The sequence below is a fragment of the Rhinolophus ferrumequinum genome, chromosome 10, assembly GCF_004115265.2.
Source record: "Rhinolophus ferrumequinum isolate MPI-CBG mRhiFer1 chromosome 10, mRhiFer1_v1.p, whole genome shotgun sequence".
Classification (NCBI taxonomy): Eukaryota; Metazoa; Chordata; class Mammalia; order Chiroptera; family Rhinolophidae; genus Rhinolophus; species Rhinolophus ferrumequinum.
In genome coordinates, this window is record NC_046293.1 from 29156684 (window position 1) to 29183319 (window position 26636).

Genomic DNA, 26636 nt, shown 5'->3' on the forward strand with positions numbered 1-26636 from the left:
AGGAAGTATGGACTCGAACCCAAGTATCCTCTCTTGATTCAATTTTCTGAACAGCAGACCGCACTTTCCCACCATTCCCTTTTATTACTATGAATTAAAGAAGTTATGCAATAAATGAATACTGGAAGGTACATGTGCTCCTATCTTCATTTTACAAAAGATGCTTCTAGTTAATTTGGGCTAATTTTGAAGAGACGTGTGGCATTTGGAATCCTAACGGTCACTTCTTCTCTGGATCTTGTTGTTTTAAAATTTAACTTTCCATGCCTAGACTAAAGAGACAGATCCTTTCATTGCCTCTTTGTGATTAATGGTCCTCCATGTCTGATTATTCTAATGAACAATCATTTTATTTTGACAAGACATCTTAAATAAGTGATACTTAATGATAGTCTTTTATGTGCCGAGCAGAGAAATAACTCTAATGGAAAGGGTAGCTTCTTGGAGACGTGGCTTTTTCCTTAGGAGATTTGCTAGTCCCTTGAAGTTTCTTCCCTTTCATACAACTGTGAGCATTTTGCTCAGATCTTAGAGGCTTGACCTCTTTTTTAGAAAAAACGAAAAACAAAAAAACTTTTATCTTGATGGATTTTTGAGTATTTGTTTATTTAAGGGGTTTGTCTCCTACAGAAACATAGTCAAGAATTTGTTGCGGTGCATGAGAAATTAATATTAGTTCCAAAAACAAAATAGCCTTTGCTGTGGTTTGGGTTCTAATCTGTTTTTGGTGACTAAGAACTGTAATATATGGCCTTTTCCAAATACATCTCTTTTAAGGTCCTGCTTGATGGATATCACAGCTTTCCTCATTCATTCATTCGTTATCTAGCAACAAAGTCCTTTTAAGTTTATTCTGAAAATTTATATTTCTTCTTGGAACTTGAAAACATTGTGCTTAAAACTAGACGTTTTGAGGAGTATGTGGAAATTGTGTTTTGTGACTTGAGCTTTTTGGAAATGTCTATGCTAAGATACTAAGATGTCATTGGAATCACACAGATTGGGACATTGTGACTTTCTCCTTGAGGAAACTCTGATGAACTTGGATAGTCTATAATTTAACAAATTGGAAAATGAGAGTGGGGAAGGAGAACTAGAGGGTCATAAGCTGATGACAGTTCTAAAACTGTAGCCCTCGGTAAATTGCCATTTTAACACTTGCTCTGGCTTCTGTAATTACATCCAGCCTGAAACTCACTGGCTGCTGTTCTTTTCCAAATAGTCGCTGCTCCAGCAGAGCAATGATTGCCCTTTAGCCCTCACCTTCCAAGCCAACGTCACATTATTGGCCACTACCATTCTTGCATTTCACAATCATGTAAAGACCTTACCACAAACCACATGCCTGTGCATGAACACCTAACATTTCCACTTGTTGACTGACCTAGCCCCTTCTCTTCTCCAGCCCGGGCATATCATTAGTGGTGGGAAAGGGAAAAAAGCGCTTGGAGTGCACAGCATGAATCAATCCAAGAGAGGCTGCAGGTCTAAGGAGTTAAATCACAAGTATTTCCCATTTTTATTCTATGGCATGTTTGCCAGAATGTGGTGGAGTGCCCTTTGGAACTAGTAAGATTCTCATGGTCATGGTACGAAGGGTAGAGATTTGCAGGACAATGCCAGAACTTTCAATATACTGTCCAATATGTATTCCCTTCCTTCCAGATACTTCTTTTCCTGATCATGCCTCTTTGTGCTCAGTGCTCATACGATAATTCAGTCTGCCTCAACCTCTGCCTCACGTAGTGACCTGGAACAACATCCTAGGAAGAGATGAAGACGGAGGAAGAAGTAGAGCAGAGGTCATGAGTTGGTAGGAAAGTGATAATGAATGGACCACAGGGTGGGTAATTATTAGCAAGAAGGTGGGTGTGCCAGAAAGAATGAGGAGCAGGAAGTGGAGACAAGAAGGGAAGGTACTGTTGCCTGTGGACATAAAAGGAAATAATATTTAGCAAGAAAGACGACAGGATCCATGGAATTTAGCTGTTATAAATAAGCATTATGGTCAGAATTTAGAGTTAAATCTACCCAGTTTTTGCCCACTTCTAAATTACTATTCAAATCTTTGCTTCCTCTGTATTGCGTATACGTCATTATCATCACCATCATTAACATGTTTGAATATCTACTAAGTGTATTAGAAATTCAGAACATGTCAGAAGAGGTCATCGAGAGGACATGACCTGCGAGCTGGACCTGGGCCTCCTTCCTCCTTCCCCTGTCCTTGGGATGTACATACTGCCCATCGTACCCGTAGCCAGAGCTGTTTCAAGGACATAACCCTGAGACAGTAAGGTGTTGTTAGAAGCATCTGGAATGAATGCATGACTGAACCTTGTTAAGGCCTCTACATCAACATGTAAGATTCTGGTGTGTGGGTGCAGAGATCTACTCGTTTTGTGGCCACCCAAGACTGGCCTCAGAAGTGCCCTTGTTTATTAAAACTGCCACCTACCAATCTGGAGTGGTCTGCCTTTTCCTTCAGTCTCTCCTTGCTCTCTGTGCACGGGGCCCAGTTTCAGATTTCACCTGGGGAACTCCCAAGTTTGCACACCATTCCCAGTGCATTTCGTATTTGTCCTACACGGGGAACCAGATTCCTGAGGCTGGGAGGTTTCAAGTCAAAATTGTGCTTCGTGCGGTCTCCTCTATTCCCTGACACATCTTCATCTCACCGTAGAGAGACTCAAGAAAGTCTTGATGAAGGGCTTCATGAACGAATGACAAAATACTGTTCCCGGAAATAATACAGGCACATATTCTCTCCCAACACCAATTCAATGAAGGTACTACATATTTTATTCGATAAACGTATTCTTTCCTCTTTCTTTTGCCCAGCATTAGAGCAGTGACTACAGTAGCCTGAAAGAAGATACTTTTCTAGTGCATGTGTAGTAGGTGCCGGGGTGAACTTCAGTGATCACCCCCCTCTTCTTCAGATCAGAAGCGCTCTCCCCCCCCGTCTTAGCCTGTTCAGGCTGCTATGACTACATATCACGGACTGAGTGGCTTACGAGCAACAGGAAGTTCTCTCTCCCAGTTCCGGAGGCTGGAAGTTTGAGATCAGGGTGCCAGTGTAGTCAGGTGGGCAGCCTCGTCTGGGCTGCAAACTTCGAATTGTATTTTCACCTGGAGAAGAGGAAAGACTCTCTGGGGCCTCTTTTATAAAGGCACTCGTTCTATTCCTGAGGACTCTGCTTTCGTGACCTAATCACTTCTTCCCAAAGCTCCCACTTCCTAATCCATCATATCGGGCATCAGGATTTAATATGTGAATTTGGGGGACACACAAACACATTGAGACCACGTCACCCTGCTGCTGGGTGTGTTGACAGCTGATCGCACATAACTGAGTCCCACTGATAACCTCCAGCCCAGAGATCGACCTCTGCCGAGGTGAGAGCCCTCTTGCCCGGGATCACACACCTTTCCTGTGTGCAGCCTGCATCAAACAATCAGTGTGAGGGTGTGAAGGCCTGGCTCCCATTCTCTCTGCAAAGACATACCATGGGGTGACCTGAGCCTTGGTTGTGATTACATCGCAGCACCACTTCTCCTTCTGCCCGATCCTACTGTCTTTATTTCCCCTCAAGTCCCAAGAGCACTCCCTAATAAACTTCCTGTGAAGAAATTTGGTCTCAGAGTCTTCTTTCTGGGAAACTTGACCTCTAACACAACATGTTTGTTAATTTTAAAACTCTTACTTCACCACAGCTAGAATGATGTCAAGTCTCATCTATTTTTTCTTCCTCAAGCTTAGGCTAATACCACATTACCATATTAAGACCAGCGGAAGTCAGGTAGAAATTGAATCCTCCTATTAAGACTTAGTACGATTGTGTGGACAATAGAACATTAAAGTCTGGATACCACACAACTTTTCATAACCTATAGAAGTAGGTTAACCCCTTCACCCCTCATGCTCCCTTACCTTCCTCTCCTAGTGGACACAGAAACAATGACCTGTGCTTGCAGAATGGAAAGAAAAGAATGACACACTGACCTATATTCGAAAGAATTTGAAGGACGATGAGCCTCCTTCAAATTTACAAAGGTATAATTTTAAAATTCATTTGTTGCTTTGATTTCTAGAGTACCGAAACCCAAAAGAAGTTTTTAACTTTTCCCTTTTCTCTTCTCTAGTCTTATCCATGTAAAAGTACTGCAGTTAGGAGTATGAGTCAGATACACCCCACTTCCTGTTATGTTTTTCTCTGCTTAGAAAACCAGATACTTTCAGAAAGGTGAAATAAACAGGACTGGCTCCAAACTCAGTTGTGAAATAAAGTTTGTTCACGATGAACCTCTTCCCTTTGGTGGCAGACTCTTTCCTCTCGCAGCTGCTCTTCCCTGGACTCCTCAGCCCCTTGCCAGCCCCCTGTTCTTCCTCTCCATAGCATCCCTCTTCTTTATCCCGCTTCCCTGTTGTACGGTTCTCTGTTCATGACCCAGAATCAGTCTGATGGCTTCCGTGCTGCCTGCTGTCATGACGACTGAAATGTCCCCGTTCCATAGCTCATCACCCAAGGCCAACTTTGCGCTCTCGGGAGGCAATTTTGCCTAGCACCATTTTAGTTGCTTTGTAAGTATTTAAATGAATGAATGAGTATATGAATAAATAAACTGCTCTCTCTTAATACACCACTTAGCACCCATCCTACCCTCACCCTCCCAAGGCACAGGTGTATTAATAGGGGCCTGATAAAGACAGCATGCCTTCCTTTACAGCATGACCAAACTAGGTGAGGTGGGAGAGGAATCCCAGGACAGGTGGTTTTTAAAGTATTCTATTAACAACAAGCTTCTGATGTTTTGACATCTGGGACCTTGCTGACCCTGGAGAGATTGTTCCTCCCAGGGCTAAACAACTCACCTGCTAGAGTGTTTTTCTTATGAAAACCCAAGCAATCCAGAGCCTATGCCAACCACCTCCTTTACTGAGCTCTCACACTTGGGGCCAACATCCACCTGCCCTACTCACCCCAGAACCAGGTTCCAGACAACTCAGGACAGCTCTTATGCCTTAGAGCCTGCTGAAATTATTCAAACTAGCCAACCTTGCCTACCTTGCCTTGCCTGTTCCTTCCTGCAGAAACCACAACAAAGCCTCTTGCCCCTAAGTTCCTCTTGCTCCTTCTGTCTCCTGACCAACCATGGTACTTCCCTATGTGACCCTGTGTGGCATAGCTGTTCCCTCCTATTGTCTTTTCAATGGCAATAGCCTCCTGATTTGTTGGCTTTACCACACCTGAAGAATAATAAAAACCTTTATTTTAAAAGTTATCTCAAATACTACTCTAACCTCAAGTATGAGGTTTCCCATCCTAATTCTTTTAAGATCCGGAAGGAAGCTCCTTCCTCTCCATAAGTTCTGACAATTGGAGAAATGACTTTTACTCAGAGAGGCAGTCTAGTATTAAATAAAGAAAAGTAATGACAGATTTACTTAATATGTATTATCACCCTAGGGTCTCAAAAAATCCTATGAATTATTGTTTTATCCTCAAAACACTGAAGTTCAAAGATAGAGAGTAGTTTTCTCAAGGTCACAAAGCCACACAGAGTCTCACAGAAGAGGTGAGACTCAAACACAAACTTTCCTGGCATTCCTCTGACTCATGCCCTGCTCCCACTCCTTCCATCTGTCCTAGTCTTCCAAATCGTCCAATGTCTTCTACAAAGTTCTCTTGTATAACATCATCAATTCCTTCATACTTTAAAGAAAAAATATGGCAGTCTTTACAACTAGGGCCAATAAATAATTCCACAATAAAAAATAACTGAGATATAGATCGAGAGATAGATATAAGTAGCTATTTCAACAATAATACAGCCTTGGGGAAATGAATATGGAGTTTTAAGAACACAACTGAAAGACAGAAGATCTAGAAATTACAGAAATGGATCATATTAAGTCTGATATTTAATGTAGGAATTAAAACATTTAGAAAATGCTTTTTTTTTTTTTAAAGGAATTTCATTTTTTAGTCATGATTCCCCGGAGCTACAAAGAGCAGGATCGGCTATGAAGAAAACAGGAAAAGAATATCTTGCAGCTTTGAAAAAACACACTGAGAAGGAATACTTAAATTCAATACTGTAAAGATAAAAATAAGCATACAAAAGACAATATAAGGTAAAATTATTATTGAATGGCATCAAGCAGCAAAATATGCTGTAAAGATGTTGAGAACTACGTGGGCAGAGTTGACCATCGTTATTGGAGGGAACACTCCAAATAAAATATTTGAAAAATTAACCCAATATTGAACAAAATATAACTCATGGAAATTTATTTATTAGTACTTATCAAATTTCTACAATACATAGTTTGGAATTGCACTATTTTAAACTACAAAGAGGAAAAGTTGAGAGAGAGAAATAACAAAGTGAATCAAATGACTTGGAAATAAAAAAAAATAAATTGGTGAGATGGATTGTGAGTGAGGAGAAAATACTGGGTAAGGGGGCTTAAGAGCAAGCAGCCTGGGGTTGAAGTTGCTATTTGGAGATGGTGATTGGCAGCTGTTAAGAATTTACATGGACTGTGGGTAAGAAGAAATAAGCTTGTATGGCTGGGGGACCTCAGCTGGATATCGGGAAGAATTTCCTGACTGTAAAATGTCAAGAGCTCTGGTTTACAGGATCAAAGGGAGGCTTCTGGGATATGCCTATCCTTGGAGTATTTTTCAGTCTCAAGCAAGAGACTGTTTGGGTGGTTTTCTGCAGCCCTGTGGATGGACTGGATGGCTTCCTTAGTTTAGAATCCACCAGTCTCATGTTGCTGAGAGGCGTGTCATACACTGCTGCTTTCACAGTGTCCTTGCCAGCTGCCGACTCCCAGCTCAGACGCTGTGGAGTTTTCCCCACAGAAAGGAACAACTAAGTCTTTCACTCTCTGATCAGTCCTTAGGTGTACACTGTGAGGTTTTTTTTAGCTCTTCAGCACTTAGATACTTTCCATCTGAGCCAAGGGCCTTCTGGGAACAATGTGGCATCTGTGTGTTGATAGTAACAGCCTGTGAGTCAGAGACACTCAGTCAAACTCTCCCTCCCACGTGGGCTGGGTTGCACACCTCACCTGCAATAATCTACACGCTTAGTCAGCACTAGTGGGCCCCAGGGCCAGGTGACCCCCTCCTGCTGCCCCTTCCCCAACCTGTTACCTGATTTGGTTATGAGCTCTTTGGCCACATTTATCCTCATCCTCATGCACGATGGTCTCTGCCCACCTCCATCCCACCCACAGAGTGAACACATTAGTGGTTCATTGGCCTGACACTAAACAGTGGGCACTGAAGGGTGAGGTACATATTGCTTAGTTGGGCAACTGGGTATTTACAAAAGGTTTGGCCTGCAAAGAGATGCCAGTCTTTTCCTATAACATTATTGCCTTTTATTTATTATGCGGTTGTGGATTTACATGGGGAATTAGGAACGCTAAACAAGCATAGAATTTTTACATGGTCTGTTTCTGCTGAGTTCGCAAACTTGGGAACATCATTTGACTTCTGGCAAAAAGACAAATCCAGAAAGGTGTTTAAAACCATCCTTTTGTTCTTGGCCCTGAGTCAGAGATGGGGACATGTGCTACTGAGGAAAGGAGAGTTTCGACCCTTAGGTAACCCTAATAGAGAAGAAACTACATTGTGTTGTAAGTCATGTGCAGAGTCCAAATTCAATATTAAATGACAAATCAAAACAATCTCCCTCAAGGTACGTCTCTCCTTCATAGTGGTCTTACAATATTTCTCTTAAAGCCTCCACCCAGTGGTCTTACAATGGTTCTGTAGTGTATGGGCCTGCATGGTATGAATGCAAAAGAGAAAACTGGATGACTAGTGAGAGAGTATGGGAAAAGTAAAAGAAAGGACAAAGAGAGTCAATTAAATTTTAAGGAACAAAATGGAGCTCTGTGTGTGCGTGTAGGGCCTGATGCTGCTGTTGTTTAGTGTCTCTTGAGTTTTGAGTTGCCCTTCTTTATTCAGCATAAAGTAGATACTTGGTGGTATACAGCAGTATCAGGGAGACATCAGAGTTCCACTTTTGGAGTCTTGTCTTCTGATTCATGATTTTCTCTCTGGAAAACATCATGACGCTTATATTTAGATTTGGAGTCCACTCTTTTTTTTGAGTTCTGAGATTAGCAAACTGAGCTATTTAGTTACTCCTGTAAGTCCTAAACCTACCGGCAGTTTTTCTCTCATGAACTCTTTACATGGAATTTGATTCTTTTCTCATTGATATTGTACACAGCATGGTGAAATCCAAAACTCAGTTCCTTTGAATAGGCAAGACCTTTCCAAAAATGCTTCTGTAGGTCTATTCCCACGACTTATCCTAACAAACATCATATACCTTTTCTCTTAATCAAATTCAGTGGAGCCCAAAGAATTTTTATTCAACAGAAAAGACATGTAGAGAGGAAGAAAGCTCGCTCGGCCTGTTTTCCCTGTAGTCTCACACTTACCGGCCGTTTTCCTTCTAGGAATCCATCACAAAAGTTTTTCACGTGCTCTACTGAAACTTCTGCCATGGTCAGTGTATCCCACTCGTCATCTAGAGTCTGGTAAATTGCTAGAGCAGGCAGTTGAGACGCCTTTAATTTGAAAAATGATATCACCTTGCCATTTTCCTTCACTCCACTGTCCACCAGAATAAAGAGAATCTGCAGTTGGGGAAGTTTGAAAGAGAAAGATCTATCTGAGGTCCCAAGGAGAAGGACACCTTGTAATTGTGTCAGATGGTATTGACTTAATTTGTGGTTTCTGCCACACAATTTAAATCTCAATTGAATTAGAATGAATTTGTCCTCACTTTGCATTGCTTAAGAATTTTATCCCTTTGATCAGGTTGATTTAATTTTTTTATTAGTTTCAGATGTACAAAACAATATAGTGATTAGACATGTATATGCCTCACAAAGTGATAACCCCAGTAAGTCTATTACCCACCTAACACTGTTCATAGTTATTAGAATATTATTGACTATATTTCTTATGCTGTAGTATATATCCCAGTGACTATTTTTTGAAATTACAGTTGACCTTCAGTGTTATTTTATATTAGTTTCCGGTGTACAGCATAGTGGTTAGACATTTATATAATTTATGAAGTGATTCCCCTGATAAGTCTAGTACCCATCTGACACCATACCTAGTTTTTACAACATTATTGACTATCTTCCCCAGACTGTACTTTACTTCTTCATGACTCTTTTGTAACTACCAATCTGTGCTTCCTAATCCCTTCACCTTTCTCACCCAGCCCCCAACTACCCCCCACCACCTAATAACCATCAGGTTGTTCTCTGTTTCTGTTTTGTTAGTTCATTTGTTTTGTTCTTTAGATTCCACATATACGTGAGATCATATGGTATTTGTCTTTCTCAGTTTGACTTATTTCACTTAGCATAATACCCTCTGGATCAATCCATATTGTCACAAATGGAAAGATTTCATTCTTTTTTATGGCAGAGTAAGATATATGCACCCCTATATTCACTGCAGTGCTATTTCCAAAGGCAAGATATGGAAATAACTGAAATGCCCATCAATAAACGATTGGATAAAGAAATTGTGGTACATATACACAATGGAATATGAGGTTGATTTACTTTAAAGAGCATAGAATTAGAAGAGATTTTAGTGACTAACTAAGGGAGAAAGTAGAGCCTAATGATGAAAAGGGAAGAATGAGTTTTGAATTTTGCCTCGGGTACTTTCTAGCCATGTGACTCAGAGCACATTACTCAGCCTCTCTGAGGCTCAGTGTTCTCATGAGCGAAATGGGCTTTGGTTGGGGGAGATTCCATGAGAGGATGCATTTAGTATTGCTAGTACAGTTTTTGGCATATAGTAAGTGCTTGAAAAATGTTAACTATTATATATGATTAAATCAAACCTCTACCCAAAGTAGAAATCTTTTTTGATATTCTGCTTAGAGGATCAACTCCATTCACGAATACAGAAAACTTCCAGTGTTAAGGAAGCAACTACCAGAAAGTCAGCTTATTTTGTCACCAGCTTGTTCTTGTCATTGAACGGGGGTCTTAGTTCAGAGCAGTAACCTGGAAGTGCTGGAAGTTGAACAAGTTCAGTGCTATCAAGCAGAACTGCATGAAGTAGGGAAGGGAAAGAAATTTTTATTGGATATCCAGTGGGCATCAGGTACGTGATAGGTGTTTGACACGAGAAATAAACTCTGAGGTCTAAAACTGTAAGAGATTACGGCAAGGAGAAAACAAATTGTGGCTAACAGGTGATTTTTGTTTTCAGTATCTTGTAGTCTCTATTTTTGCTCCACTTCTCAATGCAGAAAACGAAGTAGACTTACCACTAATGGAATATATGATTGTACAGATCTTTAATGGTACAAAATATCTTGCCTTTCATTTTAAATCAGAGTAATGTGATTTATTATGTGCCAGTTCGTATTTTATCTTTTAAGCATACTTGTTTTCCTTCTTTACCTCAATTCGCTGACCCCATATTGCTTTTTATAGTGTCCTTGTGCTGAGTTTTCATAAGGGTGTCTCCCATGCCAGACTTACCTTCCCCTGGAAGAGCTTAGCTGCCTTCTGGTACCTGAGTATGCTTTCTTCATACTCGGGGGAAGCCTTGTTCATTATCAGAAGAAGATGAATCTGAATCATGCTGTTAAATAAGCCAATCACAGTCTGGCAAATTGAAATGTGTTATAGTAGAATGAAAGAGAGAGGGAGAAAAAAAAACAACAACAATGAAACACGCATCAGTGGCAACCCAGCGAATAGGTAGACTGAAACATAAATGAGAACTGTCCATCAATAACACAAATGGTAACTAGCCTCCAGGATGACTCTCAGTAAGTCTCACCCTCTCGTTGTCATGCACTTTTCCCCACACTGAATAAGGCTGACCTGAGTAACCAGTGGGATGTTGCAGAAATGATGGAGTGTGACTTGCAAGGATTAAGTCATAAAAGACAGTGGTTTCTGCCTTGCTTTTATATACTCACTCTGGGGAAAGCCGTCCCAATGTTAGGTACTCAAGCAGCTCTATGGAGAGATTCAGGTGGAATGGAACTAAGGCCGCCTACTAAGAGCCAGCACTGACTTGCCAGTCATGTGACTGAGCCATCTTGGAAGCAGATCCTCCATCCCCAGTCACACCTTCAGATGACATGGCCTCCCTGATCAATGACTGCAGACTCACAAGCTGCCCCAGATTAGAAGCACCTAGCCTTGCCACTCCCAAATTGTTGACTCACAGAAACTGTATGAGATAATCAATTTTTGCTGTTTTAAGCTGCTAAGTTTTGGGGTAATCTGATATCTATCAATAGACAGCAAATATACTATGTAATATATTAGTCACTTTTCTCAATTCCTCTTAGGTTGCAAGAGCAGTCAGATACATTTAAAATGTGGCTTTTGACTGCATATTAGTAGTGCATGCTTTTGAGTGCTCACTGTCTGCCGGGCACTGTTTTCAGGTCTCCACGTACAGTAATTAATTTAATCCTCAAAGTTCCAGTTTTATAAATGAGAAAATTGAGGCACAAACTCTCCCAGAGTCACATGGAATTCACACCAGGCTGTCGGGCTCCAGAGTCTATGCTCCTAACCATCAGGATATATTGCCTCATATACTGCTGATTACAAAACCCTGTCTAAACCGTTCAAACCTAAACGTGGTTGAATCAGTCTGTCTTGGGTCAGCAATAAGATAATGTCTTCAGGAGACCAGAAACATTTTTTTTTTTTCCTGATTACAGATGGTGATTCCATGATTCCCCATGCACCATGAAGTTGTCTGTGATGGAGGGGAATGGGACAGCCCCAAGCCAGAGTGAGGAGAGGAGAAAGAGAGTGAAACTGTGGCACTGGCTCCCTTCATTACACTTTCCTGAAACAGTGCTGCAAATGCTGCTGTTTTAAACAAATCCCATTCCTTTCCACCTCTCCGTTCTAAATACAAAAACCGTTGCTGTAAAACTAGCATGTGCAGAGGAAGACAGAGTATGGTGGGTTAACGAACCACTGGGCAGAATCCCAGGATGGTGGGAAGGGGAGCTACACACTGCTCTGTAGAGACTGTAGGTTTATTGGGCAACATGTAGTCAAGGATTGCTCAGTGGGTTCTTTCCCAAAAGTTTCTCCCTAGAGTTGAAAACCAGTTTTTAGGTTTTAAATTTGAGAGATTGGATGTTAAATGACTGTCTCTTGTTTGACTGGATTCTGCTACTTAAATTGAGAGCATGTATCTGCCCTCCTAGAATAGGCATGGAAGATAATTCCTGGGAAGGGTCAAGAAATGAAAGCTAGAGAGTCAGAAGGTGCAGTTGTCTTAGCAGAAGGGATTGGGCAGAGCAAAAGTGATTAGCTTAATTCTAATAGACAGCCTGGTTTTTCACCTTGAAGCCAAGTATTGAGTGTGTGCATTAGGCCAAATAACGTGTCTGTGAGTTTCTGCCCAGTTGCTACTGGTGCAAATTTTTGAACCAGAAGCCGATGAGCAATAGCTATAGTAGTGGGGGCAGGTCTCCAAATGAGAAAAGTACTACTTTTGGGAAATGAAAAAGTCATAATAAAACTTGAACTTGCTTCTGTAAAGAAATTTTTACCTAATTTCTTCTTGATGTGGTTTGCCTTCACTACTAACGTGGAACTTAAAAAATTATGTCATTGTTCTCCAAGGTAAGAGATGGCCCAGATGTAAGAACTCAGGAAAGCCAATCCTTGCCCCTGTCTTAGTTAGCCTGCAGAACTCCAGGACCCACAAACCTAGGGACCATAATCATTTTTTCTGGTCCAACATGCATCCCTGGCAGCTCTATAGGCAGAATGACCAGATTGATGACGGTCTAGGAGAAAAATGCCTTTTTGATCTTTGCTGCCAACACCCCCAGGGTGTGTTTGGCATCTTAGCAAAAGTGGAAATGGAGTCACCACTCTACAGAGACAAACATGGTGTGAGAAGTGGAGAGGAATTTAGTCAACAGGAAAAGGGGTGTTTTCTATTGAAGGCTGTGTAGGGCAATGGAAAAATGACAGGATTCAGTCAGACAGACCAGTCATGAGAAAAGCAGGGACCAATGCAGAGGGCTGTCTCTGAAGCTCAAATTACTAGTCCTATGGCCTTGAGGAAGTTATTTCACTTTTCTGAATTCCCATTTCCTCTCCCATAAAATGGAAATTCACAATATGAACGAGTGTATCCTGAGTTAAAATTTCTGCCTTCCCTCATGCTTTTTCTACTTACTCACTGTGTGATCTTGAATAAATCACTTGGATCTTGAATGTTCTACTATATAAAATGGACATCCTAATTTCCTCTCTTCTACCTCAAAAAATCAATGCGAGGATTAAATGAGGATATGGTGGGAAAGCGCACTATAATTCCTGAAAATCATCACCTGCGTGTAAAATAGAGAATGCACAGCAATTTTGAGCTGATGTAGATCACTGGAAATTAATACTCCATTACTCTATGATCTCTGTCAGGGAAAATAAAAGGCAGGCCATATAAGATAATTCTATAAGCTACAGAGTGTCAGAAGGCCTGAACATTATGAGGACAGGTGGACCTCCACCTTCACCCAGGCTGCATACAACGTGTAACACCAAAAGAAGACAAACCGAGAAAGAAAGCTGAAGCATCGTGAATGTCTGGGGGCCTGCAGGTGGTGTCAGACCTGGGCTTTTTAGTTACTGGTCCACAAGGATGTAGGCACAGAAAATGGGAAACAGTGTATAAACACTTTTATAGAAATTTTACGTAGTTGTGACATCCAAATATGTGATCAGATCTTTATTTTTAAAGATTATTTTCTCTATTGATTTATTTTACTGCATTTCACAAAAGTATTAGTTCCTGATACTTTAGGGGGAAGAAATGGACCTACAGCATAGATCGCAATCTCATTTGAGAAATGTAGTCTATATGTTGCTAGGTCAGATAGAGTTGCCTTCGCTGAACACTCTCAGGCATCAAAACTCGGAAGTTTTTGAATCAGTCGCCTTAACTTTGATTATGGCTCTCTTTCTTATCAGTCATATGATAGGTCATTTAACTTTTCTGATTCTCTTTCTTTCTTTGCTGAATAGGGCCAAGTCTGTCAATCTTAAAGCTTGTAGTAAGGATGGCAACATAAAAAGCTAGGTGTTCAATTAATGGAAGTTATTTTATATGTGTAATTATTGTGTATATATGTGTAATTATTGTGTATATATGTTATTTATATGTGTTATTTTATATGTGTAATTATTGTGTATATATGTGTAATTATTGATCAAAGGATCAGAATTCCTGGAGGAAAAGATCTCTGCTATGAAGCAAGTACCCTCCCTGATCCAGGGACATTTGGGGCTGGAGACAAGGACCGTTGTTTACCACAGGGTTGTACTCTGTCACCAAGTGGAGACTGTTGATCTCAATGAAACGGCTTAATTTTGTGGCATCAATGCTTTCGGTGTCTTCACTCTCTAAATCCAGTTGTTTGTTATCCACCTGGGCAACACAAAAAGGATAAAATTGTCACTGTTCTGTCTTTATTCATTCCTTCATCAATGTTTCTGGACTATCTACCATGTGTCAGGCACTGACTAAAGCTCCCAAAACAGACAGGTAAATAGCAGGTAATGCTCCCTTCCCTCGAGGAACACACTGTCCTGTGGAATATAGAGAAGTGAAGAGAAATGTCCCACAGAATGTGGCAAGTGCCATCCCAGGGAAATCACAGGCCCATATGTCATCTAAGGAAGAGCAGAAAAGCATTCAGGAAGAGATAGCTCCTGTAGAAGCCTAAAAATGTATGTATACATTTTATATGTAGATCTTCTTATCATTCAGTTCAAAATGTTTTTAATTTCTATTCTTATTTCTCCTCTAAGCTATTGTTATTTAGAGATATTTCTTAATTTTAAAGTAAGATTTTCAGGTTATTGACTTCAAGCTTAAGTTCTATATTTCATATCTTTCGTCAGCTTCTATGTATGTTATATGTGCCCTAAAAATTATGTGTATTCTACGGTTTTTGAATGCAATATTCTGTATGTGCACATGAGATCACATGGCTAATTTTATAGTTCAAATTTTCTATATTATTGATTTTTTTAGCTCGCTTATTCTATCAAGAAAGCAATGTTAAAATCTCCCACTATGATTGTGGATTTAACCATTTTTCTTATAATTCTGCCAATTATCCTGTCTGCTTATATATTTTTAGGCTATGTATTAGATAATTGCAAATTTAGAATTGTTAAATCTTCTGGGCAAATTGAAACTTTATCATTATGAAGGATCATTCTTTATCTTTAAGGATGCTTGTTGCCTCAAAGACTGACTACTCTGTGTAATGTTAATATACTTATTCAGCTTTCTTTTAGAAGTGTTTGCATGCTATATCTGTCATCTTATCTTTATATTTACTTGTGTCCCTGTGTCATTATGTTTTAAAATTTTGTGTCCCTTATAAAAAGCATATTGTTATATTTTTAAATACAGTCTGATAGTGTCTTTTAATTGGATTATTTTTGTGTAATGTAATTACTAATATCTGTAATAAAATATGCATTTTCATTCAGTCTGCCTGTTCCAAATTCCACTTTCCTTCATTTCTGGCCTATTTTGAATTGATTGAGTACTTTGTATTATTCCTTCTTTGCCTTTATGGACTTAGAAGTTACACAGGCTTTAGTTATTCTCTTAGGGATTACTGGCATGCATTAATCTTTACTTACCAGAATCTTTACTTATCGGAATCTAATATTAATTGGCAGTTTTATCCTCTTCTTGGACAATATAGACATTAGAACATTCTAAAATGGTTTACCTCCTTCCAACTCCATTCCCTGGCCCACACTCAAGATTTACAGGAGATTATTATTACGTGTTTTAATTCTAAATCTCACAAGACATTATTATCATTGTCATATAGTCAGTATATATTTACATTCATGTCCATAATTATATTTTAGTTTCTTTTCATTTCTTCCTGCGTTTTGAGCTTCTATCTGTGATTTTTTTTCCCCCTCTGCCTGTAGGTATTTCCTTTAGCATAAATTAGTCCTCTTGGATGACATATTCTCTCAGTTTGGTTGTTTCAAATATCTTTACTTCACCTTAATTTTTGAAGGCTATTTTGCTGAGGGTAGAATTTTCAGTTGACAGTTATTCTCTTTCAGTTTTTTGCAAGATATAATTCTTTATATTCTGCATTCCACTCTTTCTATTGAGAAGTCATCTGTGAACCTTAGTATTACTCTTTTGAGATTACTTTGAGAGTAATGTTTTTTCTCTGATTTAAGAGTTTTCTCGTTTTCTTTGAGTTTCAGCTATTATACTATGGTATGACTTAGGGTGGATTATATGTATGATTTTATATATATAATTATATATGTGTGCAAGTGTGCATATATTTATATATTCATATATGATAATCCTAATCCATTTTCAGGAATTGAGATCACTTGAATCTGTGCTGTGGCCCGTGGTAGAAGGGGGCTGACCTACTTATGGTTCATTCTTGTTTTTAGGGTATTGCTCTTTAGGGTCTAAAATGGAGCAAAAGGTATTTTATTATAATTGACTCCTACATTCCTCTTCTGGGCCCTGGGCTTCAATATTTACTTTTCTGGCTCTTGAAGGGTCTCAGAAGTACTAATAAACCTCTCAGCCTCTTGGCTTCTGCTTCTAGAACTCACAAAAGCCTCCTAGATGAAAAGCACTCCCAATACAGGCTTTACCTTGTGGGTTTCTGTCTTCTAGACCTTAGTCCAAACACATTCTTCTTTGATGTTAGGTCTTTGAATCTCCTGTTTTTTGGGCCAGCTTTAAAGAAATTGTCTTTGATGGAAGAGATTGTCGATTTACCAGGTCTATTATCCCAGATCTACATTTTAGAACCACGTTTCCACTATACTCAGATATATTAAAGTATTGGGCTTTATATGGCCAATCATTGCTTCCAGAGTTTCCCATTCCTCTCCCCCAGTCTACTCTTGCCCATAAAGACAAAGGGTGATGCTCCCATCACCCATAGCAACTATGCCTACAGACAAAACGATCAGGGAGAGGTCCTGAAAAATTGTTTCCTAAAATGGTTTGGATTATCACTTTTGAGATCTCTTGGCCATCTCTTTAACTTCTTTCCCTTATATCTGCTGTATTATATGGATCCTACCAATCAGGTCTTGCCATGGATCAGAACCATTCTTTTACCCCCAAGATACTTTCTCTCCGCCTAGCCAGCAAAGTCAGAGGTAAGTATACTTTAGTTTATGCATGAGAGAATTCAGGCAAAGGTAAATTAAAGTCACTAAACAGTTAAAAGTCCAAGATTGACCTTTATTGTCATCCCTATGATGACTACTATTGCCTGTTTTTCACTTCTTTTGTTGAACATGGTCTCCCACTGGGTTAGCGAAAAGCCATATGAACCTCCAAGAAGCTCAATGCACTCTTTATGGTTAATTTTATTAATTTTCTGTATATCCAGTCATTCTCTTATAATCCATTTGCTTATGAATTATTTACTGAGTGCCTTCTATATGCACCTTCTATACGCACCGAGGCACAGAGGTGCTGACATTCACTCAGATAGCGATTTAATTACTTTATTTTTTATGACTGTTTTTTGCAACTCAAATTTATGAAATAAATAAATGCCGAGGTACAGAAAATGTTTGTATTTCAAAAAAAGAATTTTGAAAACAATTCATCAAAACCACAGGATATTTTAAACTGCGAACTCCCTTTGTATATATAATTGTTTTAAAATTCACAAAGTTCTGAGTAGACAGCTTTGGGCAGAAATATAAAAGCAACAGAAAAAGTCTTCTTAGGTCGAGTCTTTGCTCACCCAGCCATCCTCCGCCCCCAACATGTCAATAAGAGTGAGGAGAGGAGAGAAATAAAATGAGCTCACAGAACTTTGCTGCTGCTTAAGGCTTGGTTTGCCAGCTGGTATGTCTCATTCACACTTAAGGGTTTGCTAATTGCAACCATCAAAATCATCATTATTATAATCACAATCAAGGTCTTTTTAATATTTAATATGTCTGAATACTTCCCGATTATTTTTCTAGGAGCTCACAAGCCTGGTGCCTGTGCCTCAGCTGACTTAGCTATGCTCCGGGCCAGGAGCCCCCTCCCTCTGGCTGCCTTTTCCAGGCAATCCCTCACATTTCCCAGAACAGGGAGAACAGGAAACACCAGTTACTTCAGGTGTTTCTGGACTTGAGGAATGCAGCATAGTGGAGGTGGATGATGTGAAGTGGTGATAACATTCTCTAAGAAGCAAAGAGCTTTAATAAAAACCACCCTCCTGAAGTCTCTCCAGTCTGTGCTGCTTCTTTTAACGATACAGGCCTGATTATTTCACTGTTTCTTAAACTAATAAACTCCGGAACATTCATGTGTAGGGTTCCTGGAAACAACATCCAAACAGGAAATCTCCCTTCTTTAAAGGGAATTATTTGCATAATTCACTGGAAAGAAAATCTGACCCTAGAACCAAGAGTTGGGAAAAAATTTTTTTAATATATTTTTTCTAGTTTTTGGAAAGAATGTTACTAGAGATATATCATTTTTCTCTCCAATTAGACACCAGAAGAAAAACATAAACAGTAAACCTGAAGGATTGCCACCTTACAATATAATTTTCAAGAGGAAAATTATCAATATAATTTTCAAGAGGATCCTAAGAGGATCTGAAGTGGATTAGTTTATGTTTTGACATTGCTTCTATCATACCAATAGATTTAGTCACTCCTTCTCTGTTAATTAATATTTCAGCAATATCCCTTTGAGTTCCTAAGTAGTTCTCTAATCAACAACCCAGCTTTTCACAAAATGTATTAAAATCATCTTAGTTGACACCGCAGTTATATATTAAATACTTTGGATTGCACTGAGAAGTCGTTTGTTAAAAAAGTGCCCTCATGTCCCTGGGTTTGTTTTTATAAGCTGCTTAACTTACCATATATTTGGTAAATATAGACTTTAAAAAAATACTTAATAATTTGACATAGCTTACTTTTTGCATTTCCTATCAATTTATTTTTATGCACTAGTTCCTGCTGATTCTCTTAGTTTGTCAAGGTGTGTTTCGTATAATAGGTATCCAACAAATACCTATAAAAGGAATGAAAGAATGCCTCCGCTGTGTTTCCATTCTTATCCCATTGGGTTAAAATTAGGCTAATTATATTTCTTAAAATAGAAGTGATTGAGAACATCCAAAGCAGGTTATACATACAAATAATATTTGAAATGGCATTTTAGGACAGGCTCATGGTTGATTTAACCCAGGATTACCTCTGTTAGGGCAAGTAGGAGTCCTGATGGATAGTCTGGAGGGTCTTACAAAAGTCACGGTGTCATACCTGATAAACAGACAGGCTGTCATACACAACTAATTATTGTTACATTTTTCCTGATGATATTTATGTAATCAGCCTGTATTATTTTTGGACAGTGATGTGTTCCATGAATATAGCATTTGCTGGCTTCTTACTGCTCCAGTATTTCAAGCATCCTGTAGTGTCATCTCATTAGTCTTATTATTTTTTTCACTTATCATCATTTCAATTTTTTTCTAAATATGTTCTTATTGTTGAATAGTCTATATGTTTCAATTCTGAAATTTCTTTGACAAAATATGTAATGGCTACATTACATCTTGCGAAAGAATCCTGGGGTTCAACAAATAGTACCAAGGGGATAGACAAATGTTTTAGGAGACAGTGGTTTAAAAAAAAAAAAAAGTAGGCTTTGGAATGAGGGGCATTAGAGTAGATAGAATTTTGGAGTAACAAAACAAAAAGACTTTCGTTAGGAATAAGTGCCTTAGAAAGTCACTATGATATCATAGAGAACACATGCTTTGGAGTCGGCAACACTGGATAAGAACCAGATGTCTGTTGTGTCATAATTGTGAGACTTTGGACAACTGAATCGATTTCATGGAACTTTAGTTTCCTTGTTGATTATGCAGTGATCATAATTATTTCATCAGATTCTTGTGAGGATTAAATGCTAGAACATTGAAAAACACCGTCCATAGTGTCTGTCATAAATTAGGCACTAAAACAAACCAGCAGAACAAACTAGCGATCTAAGATGAAAGTAGGTACCTGAAACTTTGCAACACGTTCACTGTTCCCCAATATAAAGAAAAATAATTTTGGTTGATGTTCTCTTTTCAAAAAGAAAAAAAAAATGTTATCCTGAACTCCCTCCTGAATAACAGTTCTACTAAAACATGGACTCAGCTGTTGAAAGTGTAAGCTGAGGATAAAATGTTTATCTAAAAGTTGTCAAGGCATAATTTGAATCTCTCCCAAACCTGCAAATGGAGTAGAGCAGGAACCAGTGTGTTTGTTTTTGGTATGGCACATCAATAATCTTGTCCACAGAAGTCCCAAGAGTTCGTTTAGAACAGGACTGTGTCTAGTGGTAAATACAAAACAGATGCTAAAGAAGAGAGGACAGCTCTGGGAAGTCATCAACAGACTTTATAAAGAATACATTGTAAGCAAAGCCAGTGTGCCCATTAGAGGTTGTAAAGTCTGTAGAGACACTGAAGCAGCAACACTTGTTTTTCTGCTCCAGGTGTGTATCTTGGTGGAACCAAGACTTTCAAAGCAGGTCTTCGTAAGATCTATAAGCAAAAAACTGGGGAAGAAGTACTTGTGGCACTGTAGCTGGTTAGGATTTTTGTACGGAAGGGTTACTACCGATGGATCAGCAGTAAGACGAAAGGCCTTAACCTAACCTTCCATATCGTTCTTAGCAAAGCTTTTCACAGAAGAGCTTGATTTCATCCTATTTCACAATGGTGAGAATGCAAACGTACAACTGGTGTCCAGGTGGGGAAAGGGTTACTGAAGGGACTCATGCACCTTCAGATTGACTTTTGGAGGTGAATCAGTTCCTCAAACCCTTTCTGAGTGTCTTCTGGGTACCAGAGACATATTGTAGACTTTTGGGAAACAACGATGAATAAGTCATGGTTTGTGCCCTTGCATAGGAATAGCTCTTGGTCTAGTGGGGCAAAAGGTGAGACAGACACAGAAGTACATGACCTGCACTATAACATGTAGATGAAAATAGAGATATGGAAGTCTAGAGGAATAGTTAGGCCAATTTGGAGATTCCAGGGAGGCTTTCTGAAGGACAAGATGCCTAAGGATTCACTGGAATGTGAGGAGGAGTTAGCTGGGGGAGGCTATGTGAAAGGGGACACGTAGAGGGCAGTGGCACTCCAGGCAGAGGAATAACCTGCGTGAAATAATGGAATTGTATCCTCGTACTGTGTATAGTTGAGTACTGAGAGGGTGAAGTCCAGGGTGAGCATGTGCTGGAAAAGGAAGCAGAGAAGCAGGTAGTGGCCAGGTCATGAAAGACTGTATGTTTAAATATCTTGATTTTGATGTTTTAAGAAATGGGGAATATTTAAGAAGGGAGTGCTACAGTCAGATTTCCATTTTAAATCCCTCATTGCACCAATCTCGAAATTATGTATGAAATAGTAAAGAGAGATGAATTAAGAAGCTATGGAAATTGTCTATGCCAAAGATGCTATGAATCTAAAAGAGGAATGAAGCAGAGTGAAGGAGAATATAGGTTCAATAAGGTAGGCAATACAATTGGCAAAAATTAGAGATTGAAAGAACATAGCCGTTCAACAAAATAGTGTTTTAGAGGGAAGAACACAATTCTGCAGGTGCAGATGATAAATTCATGTTAAGACTGTAGTGCTTGTGACGGTATCCAGATAGTTATGTACACCAAGCATCTGAATCACGAGAGAGGTCTAGGCTAGAGACAAAACATACCAAATTCTCAGCAAACACAAGAAAGAATTATATTCCCTAAGGATTACACATCCGTTAATTAACTGACTCATTCACATATTCATTTATTCAGTGAACACTTGGTGAGTGCCTGTTACGTGGCAGGCGCGTTTTTTAGACTTTGTGGTTGAAATAGTGAACCAAAGAGCCTCTGCCTCCACGAAGCCTGGATTCTATAACCTAGGTTGGGAACAGCATTGGGCCAGGCAGTAGTGTCAATGGAGGAAGAGAAGGTCTCAAGGAGACTAAGAAAAGAAGAGGAGGCCCAGGAGAAGTAGGCTCCTAGAAGTCAAGGAAAGAGAGAAGATGAAACAGAAAAGAGTAGTCAACATGTCAAATATGGCTGAGATATTCAGTAAAATAAGACCTAAAAAATGTTCATTGGATTGGAAACATGGACACATGCTGATCTGTGTGAAAGCGGTTTTAATGGAGTGCAGTGTATAAACTGGACAGCAGTGTATTTAAGAACTTAAAGAAAGTTGGAGACACTGAATATAAAATACATGTAAGAGAGATTTGGATGAGATAGAGAGGATGGAAGCTAGATGAGGAAGGACATTCAGTCCAGAAATCTTATAATTTTATCTTTTGCTCTATTTCTCATTTACAGTGGACTCTGGTCATCTTTATCTTGATATTCCACCAATAATACAAATTCAACAACCATCCACAGCATAATAAATCCCTATTTCTGTATACACCCTCACTATTCTTATAAACCCTAGCTTTAAGCTTTGCCTCTTTTCCATCATTTTGATATTTAATCCTTGCAAGACCTGCTTTTTCTTCACTTTCTATTGCTACCTCTCTACTACTGACCCTTAGTACGTGGTCTATTTTGCCAGCCTAATGAAAGTTCTCTCCATTCTTACCTTTTTGCCAAAAAATCCATTCTGCCCATCACTGCCAAAATAATGTTGCTAAAACACATTCCTGTTCATGTTACTCCCCTGAGCTACAGGCTTTAGGAGCTTTCCAGTGCCAACGAAATTAAGTGAAAACCTGTCAAGCTGGTATTCAAATTTCTACACAGTATGGTTCTAATCAAGCGTCTCTGTCTTATATTCATTTCCCCAAATCATGTACCCTGAGATCCAGTCAAATTGGCCCGATCACTGTTTCCTAAGTTTCTTATTTTTAATCCCACCATGGCCATAAATTCTAGTTCACGTCATTGAAATTTTATCTGTCCTTTAAATCCCAGTTCAGTTGTCTACTTTATAAATTTTTTTTGGTCAGAATTCCTACTTTTATCCTCTGAACACTTGTAATACTTTATCCGTAGTGATGCTCTTTGTATTATAGATACGTTTACAATTTCTGCTGTCTTTTAAGATCTATGAGATCATGTACTTAACATATTTTTATTATTAATATCTTCCATATGGCATGCAGTCGTTATTTAACACATGTTTGACAAATGTAAGTGACCTCCCAAAGATATAATAATATAAAATTTTAGAGGCCAGAATGACCTTAGAGATGATATGGTTAAACTATTTTATGTTATAGATGAAAGAATTGGAGCTAGGAAACGTTAAGTCACCTGCCCAGGTCACATGGCGGGTCAGCGACAAGCAGTGCTACAGATCTTGTCAGTCGACTCTCAGTCCAGACCTCTTTCCATTTCACCACAGCATCTCGTTGGGAAGCTTGAGTCGAGCCATCATCCTTGTTATGGTTGTCCCTGACTTTGGCATCCACCTTAGCGTTAAAGGCATAGATTTCTTTCTAGTCTCTTTGTGTGTCCACAACCTAAGGAAACACTGGGAGGAGGCTTGAGCCGCTCCTCCAACTTACCAGACGAAAGAGAGAAATGGTGTTCCCAGTGACGTTGTAGTGGGCCCAAACCTCGGAATCATTGCTCATTCCAAATGACACATCCTGGAATTTTTGCACCATGCTATGGAATATGGACACTGCGGGTATTTCTAAATCCTAAAAACAAGGGGGAAAGGAAACCCCACAGAGGTTATTTTGGAGGGGAGAGACATAGACACAGAATAGAGAGTAGAAATGTGCTCACTCAAATCAGAAATCATTGACAGACTTGATTTAGTGTCCAGTGAAACATTTGCTTCTAAGAATGCAGACTAAATTTGCAGTGGCATTGCTGAATTTTCCAGACTGGGTGGGTTAATTGGTAACTACAAAATTGTGGCTAAGCCTGGGACTCTTGCCTGGCCTTACCATAGAACTTGCAATTTATTACTAGCTGAGAGGGGCCTCAAAATTGCAGGGCTCCTCAAAGTTGGGCTGCACTGTCCTTGATATACCCGAGGAGGCAAGAATGTTAGGACCAATTTGTTGAGGCAAAGAGAAATGCAAAAATAAGAAATAGGTGTTATTAAAAGGGCCAAAAAAGAAATGAAAATGGAAGCTTAGACGTTTTGTTAACAAAAGTTTGTTTGTGCAGGGTGTGGAAGAGCATTCCTCCTTCTGTGTATAAAGCTTGAGGTATCACCCGTGGAAGTGACTATTCCTGTGTTGCTCCAGCCCGGGAACCCAGGCCTGTAGGACGGAGCAAGGAAGCCACTTCTGAGTGATGAGTCCAGTCCTGCCATAGCAAGCTGGCATCCTTTTCCCTGCTGGCACAGGACCATTGCCCACAACACTTCCAGGTGATAAACAGGAGTGAACATATTCTTCCCTGACGTCTCTCTGGGCTGAGAGAGGAGATGTGCAAAGAGAAAAGAAGATGGCTAGCCTTGCATCTGGGGTCATACAGAGGGAGCTGGTACCTTGCTCATCTGAAAGGGTGTGTGCAGTTCATTTGAGGCCATGAACAATTACTAACCTAGACTTCCCCCCTTTTATTCTGCTCCTTAGAATGGAACTGCTCATAGATCAAATGCCGGCATCTAGTGGCTGCTTAAGTTATTGCTGCACACTCCTCCAGTTCTACTTCCGTGCCCCTCCCTGCCTTTCTGAGGGTGGCTGTTTTTGTCTACAGCTCAGATCTCTCATCACTGAAAAATGTGCTCCCTCCTTTTCCTCCCCCATTTGCATCTCATCGCAGCTATTTCCAGCTGTGTACACAGAATCGACAGGGTGATGGTGAGTTGGAATTACTGAATGGAAACAGACAAGGTCTGCAGTGAGAGAGAAGAGGCTTGATCAGCTCTGAGAATCACCAGATGTTACCTCCAGAGAAAGATAAAAATGCTGGAATGATGCCCTCTCATTTACGGCTGCTTTCATTAGTCAGGCAGCCAGTCTGGAAGATGGAGGCTAACACCTTCAATATACAAAATGTCATCTCTTCAACATTTCAGAGCAAAAAAAAAGAGAAAGAAGAATGTGGGATGACCTATTTGGTAAGGCTTTAGACAGAGCTAACTATTGACTAATGCTTTGCCTGAATGACAGAAGTTGGCTTTACTCTGGCCCCCGCCTCAGCAATCAGATACTGACTTAAGCTTCAGAGCATCCATAGATGAGGAGACCCAGCTAGCAACCTCAGAACTCTTGAAGCAATCTTGAGAAAGACGTAATTCAGAGACTTGGAATGTCTAGAAATTAAGAGATCTCGAATGACCAAGCTGAAGGCAGACTCTGTGCCCCTTGGCTTCTGATGTAGTGTCATCTGGCCAGCAGGTGACTGCCGTGGCTCCTTTGAAATAGAACATTTCTGGCTCTTTGTGGGAAGGCAGCAAGTGGGGTATCTGGACAAACCTGGAAGAAGCCTATGACAGCCACTTCAGCAGCAGCAATGAATTCCATGGCAGATGGGACATCTGTGAGCCATACAGGTCCCTGGGAAGCACGGGGACCATCTACACACACACACACACACACACACACACACACACACACACACACAGTGAGAGAGAGAGAGAGAGAGAGAGAGAGAGAGAGAGAGAGAGAGAGAGAGAGAGAGAGAGTTAAGGACTGAGTGGAGAAACAGTTCTTAAATAATGAGGGTATCTATGCTTTTTTCCCTAAGGTTAAGGAGATCTAGGGGTACAATTATCATTCCAAAGCTTTATTGATTTCCTTTTTGCCAACATATGGAGGGTGACCCCAGCTTATGGCCGCCCTCTGAAGGACAACGCCAGACGTCCCTCGTCTCCACTAGGCAACACAGGTCTTTAGCCTGTATTTCCTGGAAATTTTTCTAGATTTTGAGGAAAGTTACCCATAGTATTACCGGGTTCCCTTCCCTTCTCTTAATACTTTCACCTGGTGGTCGCCCAAGGGCTTTTTTATTTTACCTGAGGATTCCTGAATTTCTGCAGTAATATCTGGGGACAGCTCACACGTGACGAGAAATAATAGGAACAGGCACCTGGATGGCACAGCTTCCATAGTTCTGCTCTTGCTCCTGCTCCAACCCCTGGCCTTTGTGTTTGGGGATCCCGAGGCAGGGCAGCCCACTCTGCAGTTCATTGGCTGTGGTATTCTTAGTACTCTGGGAACTGTGCAGCTGGCTTTAAGGGGACCTTCAACTTCTGAGATAAAAGACCTAGTTCGGTGATGGGGCCTCAGAACAAAACCAACCAGAACAAAGTCCGGTCAGTTCATTTAAATACGAAAAAGTATTCTATGCCAAGTATAAGCACTAGGGATACAAAAATGGTTAGGATCTTATCCAACTTCTCCCAGCTTAGATTGTTAATGCGAGAGATGGACAAATAAACAGGTTGCTTAAATATAAAATAGAAAGTGATTAAAAATTGGGAAACTCCTCGGGTGCTATGAGAGTCCAGACTATGGCTATTTAGGACAATGGTGCGGTTCGGTGAAGGCTTTCTTCCTGCAGGGGATGCCCAAGCAGAGTCTTGAGTAA

At 39.9% G+C, this 26636-nt stretch overlaps 1 protein-coding gene across 1 annotated transcript; it reads right to left on the bottom strand.

Moving 5' to 3' along the window:
• Positions 1-7692: 7692 nt before the first annotated feature.
• Positions 7693-26173, bottom strand: ERP27 (endoplasmic reticulum protein 27). The gene is made up of 7 exons (XM_033118397.1): positions 26062-26173; positions 25523-25623; positions 23648-23785; positions 14379-14495; positions 10556-10681; positions 8474-8671; positions 7693-8083 (listed from the first exon to the last, which is right to left on the bottom strand). Exons 1-7 carry the CDS (start codon positions 26153-26155, stop codon positions 8036-8038), a joined length of 822 nt encoding a protein of 273 aa, XP_032974288.1. The 5' UTR covers positions 26156-26173; the 3' UTR covers positions 7693-8035.
• Positions 26174-26636: the final 463 nt, after the last annotated feature.